The sequence below is a fragment of the Poecilia reticulata genome, linkage group LG8 (assembly GCF_000633615.1).
Source record: "Poecilia reticulata strain Guanapo linkage group LG8, Guppy_female_1.0+MT, whole genome shotgun sequence".
NCBI classification, from domain to species: Eukaryota; Metazoa; Chordata; class Actinopteri; order Cyprinodontiformes; family Poeciliidae; genus Poecilia; species Poecilia reticulata.
In genome coordinates, this window is record NC_024338.1 from 23449625 (window position 1) to 23461196 (window position 11572).

Genomic DNA, 11572 nt, shown 5'->3' on the forward strand with positions numbered 1-11572 from the left:
ATAAAATTTGTGGGGGCAGCATCATGCTGTGGGGTCCAATATGGGACCAAACATTAGCAGGTCAGAGCTGATGGACGGAGCTGAATACTAGCACAGCTGATAAAAAAAAAAAGCCAAATAAAGGTGAAAAAGACTTTGAATAAAAATTGTAATCTGAAAGAAAACTTAAATAAGGTGGCCTCTATCGCTATAGTAGCAGCTGGGAAACAATGTTCAGTTCAGATAAATTAAGATCATCTTACTTTTTAAAATAAATTCCGATTCTGGGAAAAAAAATGTTCACCTGATGCTGACAAGGTTTTGAGTGCTTCAGTCTGACCTTTTCAGGGAAAAGTTCACAGAGATGAAATGCACTAACTTTTTAATGTAAACTGTAGCCTAATCAGCAACAAGTTAATACTTCTTGAACAACTGCTTGTGAACGCAACGCTCGCTCTAAATTATGAAATAGTGAATGCAACTTTACCACAATTGCAGAATTACCAGCTGGTGCAACTGTAAACCATGCTTGTGTGAATTCAAGTTCTAGTGGGTCAAAGAGAAGCTGCATAATTTGCTGATTCCTCAGAACGACCTGATTGCTTCAATCCCAGAGGTTTGTCTGAAGTAGTCCAGACGGATCTTATCACTTTAAAACTCACCGGACCTTCCAAAACGCTCAACGTTTAGAATGATTTACAGTTTGCTGAGAAACTGAGGCGCCTGCTCATCCTTTATATGTCCATGATTGATGCCGTTTTGCAAGTCTTTTGCATGCGTCTTGTCCTTTCTGTCTGCCTTTTAAAGCAGTCTGAGTTGTCTAAGTCAACATTCTTTGATTGGCGCCTCCTAAAAGACACCTTGCACACATTCCAGGACCTTTCTGTCTGAGCAAATGCATTCAACAGTTAATCTTTCAGCCTGAGATCTCAGTTCAGCGCAACAACAGAAAAACTATTTCCGTCTGTGTGCCCTGAGAGCAGACTCTTGGCTCCAGGCCTTCAGCTACCTTTTATTGCGGAGGCCATGCAACATTTGGCTGAGGCACGAAGAGGTCAGCCTTTACAGTTCATTCGGAGCAGCTTTGTGATCCTGCAGTGAGGATCATTTGACGATATTGTGGAGTAAGAAAAAAACAACAACAAAAAAACTGCTGTCTCACTGTGACAAAGGCCACCTAAACACAGTCTTTTACAACTACTTACCCACTGTTCCGGGAAGAATCGGCTACATTATAATTATAAGTCATTCCAGCACCATTTCCTGCAAAGCACACCCACATTGACTGATTATTCACCTTCCATAAAGGTTTTTAAGTCTTCCATAAAGACACAATCGCTTCTTCTGGCCTCTTCCACTTTCCGATCGTGTTGGATGTTTACATTCCTGCTCGGGTTCAAGTCGAAGTAGGGAAATAATGCACAGCTGAGGTTTTAATAACACGAGTGACCGGTGCAGTTATGCAACACAGAGAGCCCTTTGTGCAGGATAGTTTGTGATTATGCAACTCAATCTGTTTTTACAAGCTCAGCCTCATAAACACAAGTTGTTTTTTATTTTAGTTCTCTGGGGTTTTTTTTCTTTTTTTTGCTTCACGTGTGCATTTGTTTCTTTTTGGAAATCGGGGAAAATACCAAAGTCTGCAGAATGAAGAAAAAAAACAAACAAAGATTACAAATACCAGCACGACAACATGCCACAGGTCAAATCTCCGTCTTTATTGTGAGACATACCATCCAGGGAGCCGGGCGTACACGGTCAGCCAATACAGCATACTTTATAACAATCATTTCCACTTTAAACAGAGTGCAAAGACGAAGCGAAGGAAAAACAAAAAGGAACTCTGGAAAATCCCTCGAGATGAAACTGTTTGGTGGAAACAAAGCACAGAACGCAGATTCTGCTTTTTATTTTTTTTCTTTCTTTTTAACTAAAACTTTAACGTCAATAAATAAGCACTCTTCATTTTCATCAACGCAGCCTTTTTGTTTTAGCATTCTGACTGGATTTGCATTAAATGTGCGGGAAAGGCCATTAGGACTCAAACGTTGCTGTGTAGCTTACATCCAACAGCTTTTTAACCATCAGCAGCATGAATAATCAAAACGGCTTGGACGCCCAGGACATCACTGGAAAGTCCCATTTAGTCTGTGTAATTAACAACCTTGGTAGCTTTCAGATTATTACAGTGAGCTTTGACAGATAAAACCATGAGATGAGCTCTTGCATTTCAAGAAGTAGAAAGCAAAACTTTGACTTAGTGAAACTCAAGTAACAGGAGCCATTTTATATATATATAAATGACATTTTTTAGGAGCTCTGGGATTTGGGAGTAGATTAAATATATTAAAAGGAATAATTCGGTTTTAAAAAAAAAATGAGGTTCTGAGGAGCTAAAATCAGTAATATCTCCATTTCTGGTACTGGGAAGAGATCACATAGCAGTGAGTTTGTTAAAAAGTTAATAAAATATAAGATTAGTAGAAGGATAATAATTAGGTAGATGTGTCTCCCATTTTTGCATACCGTTGCAACTTAAAGCAAATTAAACTCGAAATGGTTGTTCACACTGTCATAAAGAAATTTCAAAAGTGGACAGTAGGAGGAAAATATCAACAATTTGCAAGTCATATTTGGTCTGTGATGGGTCTTGATGAATAATAAATCTTAAAAAATGTGGATATTAGGACAGATATGTGCTTTTGCCTCAGAGCCAGCCCCATGTCTCAGGACCTTAGCAGAATTTAATTTGGGGCTCAACTCAATTAAATCCCTTATATTTGCTTTTTTGGTGAATTTTGCAATTTGCATCCATCACAACTAAGGCAGACTGATATTGTTTAGCAATATTGAAGTCGCTAAGCTGAGAATAGATCACAAATTTAACAGCATTTTTTAAAAAGTTGCAATTTATATCCGCTAAAAAAAACCATCATTGCATCTTACAGATATAAACATTTGAAGAGTTAAAGTTGATAATATAAACTAAAGGCGAACCATTAGCCTCCCCACCACTGACGAGACTTATTCTCCTTTCCACAAACTTTCAATAAAATATTTTTTTTTCCCAAACAATTACTGACACTAACTTTAAAGAACCTCACTTGGGAAAAAAAAAACATAAGCAATCTCTTTAACGCCTCAAGCATTTCCTAAAATTAAGGTAGATAAGTTTGACTTGTAGATCTGATTCATTTCAGTCTGCAGTCAGATTGCTTCGAAGGTGCAGACACATGTCTGTGCCCAGCCGCTCGTGTTTACACTGTATCCTGACACACCCGCTTTTTGAATTTGCATGTCACGGCGAGTAACTTTTTTTTTTTTCTTTCCTTTTTTTAAACAGCCCATAAACAAAACACAAAACTAAATATGCCGAGCCACAATAAGGGGTCTGTCTAYTACAGCAACAAAATAATCTGTGACTGTTTCTCCAACGGCAGTGACACAAGCAAAACATATGAAAATGCATTAAGTGCTTTAAATTCGATCTGCAACCGCAGTCCACTCACAAATCTTCTCTTCGACCGACATGAACAGATATTAGTAATACGAAACATGTATAAACCTTCATATATCTCAGGTTATAAGTTTGGTACAAGTATGAAAAAACAGCGATAGTTCCCTCCTTAAGCTCAATATGACAAAGGTTTTTTGTTTGTTTTTGGTGGAGAATCCCCCACCAGAGTGATGCATTCGCTCAAATAGTCGAGGGCACTTTCTTGGCTACAACATCACATCGGAGTTACAGTATAAAATGTCATAGGAAACATACTGGATTTGACTTATAAATTATAAATTTCAATATGTACAAAATTCTTGTGTTTTTCTTAATTTTTTTCTACATATGCACATATTCACAGGATCAGCCAATAAGAAGCTGGGAGTTCCTTTTGTTGTGTGTGTGTTTTCATTTTTTCTTTTAGAAAGAAACGTATTCCTTAAAGGTGACTGTCAGGCTGTTTGTYGTGATGTCAGTGATGATGATGTTCCCCATAAAAGGGGAGATATTTTTCGCAGGTTCCTCTGGAGATTTTTCACAGGATTTCTGCTCGTTCTCCTTGGCAGGAGGTGTGTTTTCAACTGCAGGCTCCGCCTCCACCGGCGGCTGGACTTCCGCTWCCACCGGCGGCTGGACTTCCGCCTCCACCCGCCTCCTGTTTTTAGGGCAGCTGAGGTCCATCGGCTCCTCCTGGCTTCCGTTCGCGTYGTAGGTCGCGCTCGTACTGTTGTGACGCGCCACGCTGCAGTGGAGGTCCATGGGTTTGTCCTGAGGTGGCGTGACCGCAGCGGTCGGCACGCTCAAGCTCCTGGACGCCAGGAGAATTTTACCAACGTTCCTGTCCTCCACCGGATCCGATAGCTTCCTTTTCCGGTCGCAGGGGAACGAGGGGATCCGGATTTGGTCGACGGCCGTAGGCGTCGGGATGGCCGTGTCGGCAGTCCAAGACGTTGGCGGGGAGCTGGCCGTCAGCTGCAGGGGCAAGTCGTCCGGTAAATCCGCCTGGCCACGGGCCACTTCGGTGTTGTATTCCTCAGCTGTGCTCGGAGATGGTTTGGAAAAATGTCTGTCTTTGGGGGAACACTTCAAGGGATGCTCCGCGACAGATACGGAGCTGCCCTTACAGATCTCTTTGGGAATCCCATTCTCCGGGTGTTTAGTCATTTTGGCCCCGGRTGGCGGATTGTTCTCTTGTGTTTTTGAACWTTCCGTTTTCTCGTCTCTTGATGTTTCCCTGTGTTTATCCTTGACTCCGTGAACCTTGTTGCCGTCCATGTACTTGCTCATGACAATAACAATGCGTCCGTTCTTRTTTTTGTTCTTGATTATCTTCATTTTGCTGCTCACAGCGCTGGGCAGAGTAGCTTCCTTAGGGTTGGGCTTTAAGGCATTCTCACTTTGCGCATCTTTAACCGGTTTCCTCACCTCCACCGCCAGCTCTTTGACTTTGCTCAAGCACCCGGTGTCTTTGTTCCGGATCCATTTCTGCTGCAGGGCCAAAGGTAGGTTCCACCSGGGATTCGCAAGCTTGCTGGCTGTCTCCTGAACTTTGACCACCTCCTTCAGCCTCGAAACCTGCGCATCATACATGTGTGGGTCGGGCTCGTAATGGTGGTGCTTCTTGCTGTTAAGCTGGTAGATGAACTTCTTTTTGCTGTTGTTCAAAGCGTCGGCAGGGATCTCCTGGCTGTTGGGTTGGTACTGATGGTGCTTTTTGCTGTTCAGCTGGTAATGCTGCGGCTGAGGACGCTGGACGGGATCTGACTTAAAGGTTCCCTCTGCATCCTGGACYGGTTCCTCAAGTCCCGCTGGGATGTTTGACCTCCGGGCAAATGATGGCACCTTAGCGGAAGACAGGAGAGGGTGGTTAATYATTCTACCCACATTCTGACACCTTTATTTGACAAAACCTCTGGAAAAATGTGAACTACAGACAMAAAAATGTAAAGAAAATAGTAACAATAGCCTCCTCAACGTATCTCATCTGTAACATGGGAGAAACTAAAACTGCCAAAGGATGGTGAGGGGGGGATGAACAGGTGATTTCCCATTTCATATATTTTTTTATTTTTCCATTTTGTATTTCTCATTTCTGGGTTTCACCATTTATTTCACCCTTTATTTGCTCTAATCTGTTGAATAATCTCACAATAAAAAGTGGGTTCTGCAAAGAATAGTRAGGGGATCTAAACAGTCTCTTGGAGTCTATGRAATCCATCACATCTGTTCTATACACTTCATATGTTTAGGTTTTACCCTTTAAAATCATTAATTKGATGCAATATGTTGAACAATCCCAGAGAGGCCTGAAAAGTAGTTTTATCTATTTTKTTGTTGTTTGTATTTTCATATTTTATCTTTAAAATCATCCATTTTCCCTAAWMTGATGATCCGAAAAACCAATAGAAGGCATGCCCTGCAGAGAACTTGAACCTTTTGATCTGCTCCCATCAGGCAAATGAACCAAACATCAAAAGCAGAACCACCTGCTTACACAGATTTCTGCCATAACATATTAAAATAGCGAATTGCYGAAATGATCATGCACCTTGCATAAATCATATTTATGATTCATGTTAATGCCTTTTATAAACTAATCTCTTAAATRATCCCAGATAATCTTCTTTTGTTGTGCACTAGGTGCTTTACAACTACACACCCTCGATATGCAAAAGAACATGATGCAACATTTTCATGGTTTGAATGCAATAAAGTCTGTTTTACAGGTGGAACTGCTTGATTATCCCCATGCAATAAGGTGCAAGAGCAAAACAACCAATCAGGACTCATTTTAAAGCCTACGCCCCTTTTCACCCCAAACCCCTGGCTGACCCCGCAGCTGTCAGAGGGGCACTGCAGCGGAACGATCAAGACGCTCCGAACTGCAACCTCCAGGTCACACAAGTGCCACCAGACATGTCACGCTCTGCCYCCGATTGCCGGCCACGTGGCACGCCTCTTCGGGAGCAATGCTGCACAGCAATTGGGACGGACTCGAAATATATAATCATGCTTGGCTCTAAAAGCACTGCTGTAAATGCTTTGGCTAAGAGAGTCAAAGGATTGTCCTTTCTTTGTCCCAAAACATGACATAAAAGAAAGAAAGCCTCCTGCAAACACCAGTTGGTGCAAAAAGGAAGATTTATATTCACTTTGACAGGTAAAAACCAGGTTTTGCATGGTTGCTTTGCATGAAAATTAATAAGCCAGCAGATAAATCGAGTAAACTCGAGCAGCATGTTTTGAACCTCAGACAAGGTTCACAGTTTCAGTTTGTGACAAGATAAATCCACTGTGGAGGGCTACCTCCCACACYCTCTTCTTCACTTAAAGAAAAGCACGCTGACAGCAGGTGTGGCGCACCTGACTGTGCTCCTATTCTCTCGAACCGCTTACAAAGTGAAACTCGCTGAAGTGGTTTAAGTAGTCAGGCTATTTCCACAGTGTGGTGATGAATCATCAAGAAAATACCTGAAGCAGAAGATGTTTTGGTTTCGGCCCCCGCTTTCGGTATCCCATCATCTGCTCCTGCCTCTCTCTGAGAAAAGAAAAGATAATTATGTGAGCACTACCAGACACCTTCAAAATCTAATTACACCTTATGGGAAACGGCAGGTTTTCCTCCACCGATTATTCAAGGTCAAAAGTGGAGCTGTGATTCGGAGCAGTAATGAATGTCCAAACGCTGTGAAGCATTTTGATCCCTATTTGCATAGCTCTCCATGGTAATCAGCCCATTCCATATTCTCATTATCCTCAAAAAATTCAATTAGAGGACGTCTTTGAAACGTCCACCCTTCCTCCTCTGACAGTCAGCCATTGAAATCTTCCACATTTTATGCTGCAACCACAAATTTAATGTATTTTATTCCTTTTTTTTTTTCTTCTTTTTTTTTTTAGATGGACCAAATTAAAACAGCCTGAATGCACCCCATTCCCACTGCGAAACATGTCGGTGGCAGCAACATGGTGTGTGTACATCTGTTCTTTAGCAAGGACAAGGAAAATTGAGTTAATGAGAAGACAGACAGGRCATACTTGGAGGAAAGCTGTTAGAGGCTACAAAAAAAAATAAAAGCGTATCTCTGTTAAAATGGTCCAATCAAAGCCCAAACTGAAATCCAACTGAAATTCYAAATCTGAAAGAGTTGAGATATATTTACAGCAGGAACGCACAAGAAAATTCGTCCTCAAGATATCCGAAGACAGTAGAGACATACTTCACATATTTCTTACATGAAAAATCCAAATAAAACATGAAGGTTTGCAGTTTTAGTGTGACAAAACATGACATCACTTAAGGAATACGAATAGTTTTGGATTGCACTGTAAACATGGCAGTGAAAAAAAAAAAGCACAGAAAGTCTATGGAAAAACCTTTCAAAACCGTTTCCAATGAGAAGGGACTGGGTCGCTTGTTATTATAACAGAACTGGTCAGATCAAGGACAGCCCCATGTGCAAGAAATCGCCCCCTGATATAAGCCTTGACTCAGCATCGGCTCATAAATAAGCAGAGGTGGGCGAAGGCCAGCTGTAAATATGCTTCCCCCTAGGCGCGCTCCGACACCCACCCTCATTGTCGGCCTCGTGCTGCAGATGTTCAAACGATCAGAGCTGCCAGAAGATCGTCACAATAAACAGTCCCCACCGCTGTAATGTGCGCAATTTGGAAAACGCTGTCTAACGGGGTGACCCCTATTCACACAAGGTTTAGCAATTACAGACTCGGGTCCACCCTCCCCCCATCCGATGAGAGCAGAGAGGAATCCGCTACACACTCACACACACACACGCAGAAACAGAGAGTGCAGAGGCAGCTCTCCATAGCCATCCCAGCACACAGCTATACACTCAGGCAGGGGAGGCAGGCGGACTGCGGGGGAATATGAGAGCCGTACACTGGAAGCGTTGAGAAGCGCTGTGTGTGTCAATTAGCCTTTTCAGAAAGGCGAATTCCTTTCCCCAGCCATCGCGTCTTCACTCGGCCCCCTGAGCAGGCTGCTGGCCTACAGAGGGAGCATATGTCAGAGGCCTCATGGGTCGGCGCGATATGCAGTTGTGCAGGATTAAGTGACACTKGCATTTGAGTTAATTGACGTTCTGGTCTCTGAAAGCAACATTCGAGAGATTCTGTTTGTTTTTTTAAGGCCTGTGTTGAGGCTGTGACCTCTGTCTGCAAATATCTGGAGAAAAGATATGCTATCTTCTGAAAGGTAGTTGTGAATAATTTGTCAAATAGAGACAGCGGKTGGGAGTCTCTATTTGACATGCTGAGTCAAGGCTTATATCAGGGGGCGGTTCAAGGTAATCCCACTTCCAGGTCAGCACCAGAAAGTTTCGAAATGGGTGTCCAGATGGGAGAGGATCTTTTTTCTTTTAATGTCTGGTGTCTTGCTGGCGTGGGCAGAGTACAGTGGGTCTGGTTGCTGTGCAGCATCAGCAATTTTTTTTATGATGTCATATTTATAGGGAAGGCATTTATTTCTACCCATATTTGTTTTGCACAAAGACGGATAGACATGAAATGCGTTTAGAGAAGACAGGGAAGTGAGTGACAGACAATCACAACTGCTATTGCATGATGGCAGGGGAAAAAAACACAGGATTTGTGACAAAGGTCAATGACAGGTCGGGCTGTTACTGAAAGAACAAAAAGCAGAAGCGAAAACAAGAGACTAGCTAGATGGACGCCACTTATAATTAAGTTATCACTTGATTTTAGTTTTGCCTGTACTTTGGTGTCCAAACAAAGCAGCATAGGCTTGGTTGCTTTAAGGCGTTGGTTGATAATTTGCAACGCAATGATCTTTATCAGGTTTTTGTCATATTTAGAGAAGCCAGCAGCTGGGAATGAGTGACAGATGGACATACGAAACACAAATAAGTAACATAGAAATAAATCATTAACAATAAACATATTTAAATGAATAAATGTGTGTCCCAACCCTTTGCCTGACCTCTCCCCTGAATCTCTTTTAAAGATGAGACTGTTTAGTCAACCCCTGCTCTCCTCTCATGCGTTGGCGCCACTGCCATCTCCTCCTCCTGTTAAAGCCATAATAAACAACCACACTGCTGTCCTTCAATTAGGCCCTCCAGTGCAGATCACCTCCTAAATTACCACCTGGGATGCAAAAACAAAGGCATCTAAATTGTAGTTTGATCCACCTGGGAATCTGCCTTAGCAGGATTTTTYAGTATACTCTCCTACTTCATTTTCTCCATTAAAACGTCCCATCAGGACCCACTGGCATTGGTTGGGCATTAATTAACTTCTGTTTTGGGTCCTCTGATATCAAATATCCATGCTTAGTCCCTCAGATCCAGTCCTTCCTTCAAATAGCTTGATTTGGGAATTCACACCATTACATCCGCTGTATTTAGACCCCTCCGCCACCCCACCTTCCTCTCCTGGGCAAGAGAGCAGGGAGTAGGGGGGAGGAGGAGGATGGGGTGGGGAGAGGTTGAGATATTACATCGCCCCTCCTCCCGTGCCCTTATATGGTCATGGCTGAAGTTGAGGCTTTGCGGCCTGGTCCGAAATCCACCTCCGTGCACAGAGTCGCTCACCTGTGTTGAAACGCGACGAGGAGGCGCGGGTCCAGGATGTTTTCCTCCGGCTCCCATGTGTTGTACCTGCAGAGAGGAGAGGAGCCAACAACTGTCAGGGAGCTGCTGGGCTGTCACGTGCAAACTTCCTTTTTTCAAACTGACACGCACATGTCTCCCACAGACACATTCCACGTATCTTCAAACAGTGCTTGGACAGGTGAAGCAGGGACAGAGCGAAAACAGAAACATCCTTTGGATACAAATGATCCCCTGAATCAGCTGATAGGTTGTTTTGTGTGTGTGTGTGTGTGTCTTATTTCCAGGGTGAATTGTAAAAACAATGAAGATGTCCAACCGCAGAGGCAAAAGAAAAAAAAAAATCAACCATAAATTGAATGTGTGTGAGTGTGCGTGTGTGTGTGTGTATGTATTATCCAAACGCTCCTTCAGCTCCAACATCGAGTCGGCCATTTTAGCACCACTATGTCTCGTAAATTCGCTGGCAGAGCAGAAATAATTAAAACGGGATTACATGGCTGTGTCTGCCACCCCCCACCCCCCTCCCAACCCCTTCCCTCGCATAAATTAGTGAAGGCATCCGCGGATCCACTGAAACACACACTCACATAAACACCCGCGGATTCGTGCGCGCAACGCCCTTCATAACTAGGTGCAACACTTGCATTCGTTAATAATGTTTTGGGTTTGTTGTTTAATGACTGCGCTGGTGCAATTTGACGGGCGTGTTTCAGACTTACTTTGGAGACCAGCCGCGCCACTTGACCAGGTACTCGATCTTGCCCTGAGATGGTTGTGTTGATGAGGGGGGGGAAAAAAATTGGATCAGGCTCGGATTCAAGCAGATGCAACATTTCGACGGAGTGCACGCGTCGCTTTTCCCCCCRCTGTTACCTTCCGAATGCGCTTCTTTTCGATGCCCTCCACCGCGAAGACGTGCTCGCCGGCGGCAGGGAGCTCCATTCTCGGCTCCGGTCCGATCCGATCGCAGTGAGGCGGCGAGGGGAGGAGAGGGGGACGCGCGGCGAAAATGTTGAAATGCCCTCCGTTCGGTGCGTGCCGCGCCGTGCGCGCCCGGTAGTTTTCCAGTTGGATCCGAAAAATCGACGGTATTCCCTCCACCTTCTCTCCTCCTCTCTCTGCACACTCCTCGGTCCTGGCAATGAGCGTAGAGATATTCACAGCGGTGCCGCTGCAAGCAGCTCTTTTCGTGCAGTGACGTCAGGACGGGAGGAGGGGAGATGGGTGAAGACCTTGCAGAAAGGTTGTAGTTTTTTTTTTGTTTTTTGTTTTTATCCAAAAGCTGGACTTCAACGGTCGACGTGATTTGAAATTCAAAATTTATCACCTGATCTGAAGAAAAGTGCACAAAAGAAAAAAAGAAAAATCCACAGTAACATATTCGTTTTGTCCAGAGCTGGATTATGTGTCCTAAAGCACATTTTTTACGTTTGGTCCCAGTTCCAGTTGCCGTTATTTATTAAAATAAACTGGAAACTAAATTCCTCTGACTTACACTCAT

At 43.5% G+C, this 11572-nt stretch overlaps 1 protein-coding gene across 1 annotated transcript; it reads right to left on the reverse strand.

Moving 5' to 3' along the window:
* Window positions 1-1676: 1676 nt before the first annotated feature.
* Window positions 1677-11339, reverse strand: cbx4 (chromobox homolog 4 (Pc class homolog, Drosophila)). Its single transcript, XM_008416782.2, has 5 exons — window positions 10945-11339; window positions 10791-10834; window positions 10051-10116; window positions 6950-7016; window positions 1677-5320 (listed from the first exon to the last, which is right to left on the reverse strand). The coding sequence occupies exons 1-5, from the start codon at window positions 11011-11013 to the stop codon at window positions 3899-3901; spliced, it is 1668 nt and encodes a 555-aa protein (XP_008415004.1). The 5' UTR covers window positions 11014-11339; the 3' UTR covers window positions 1677-3898.
* Window positions 11340-11572: the final 233 nt, after the last annotated feature.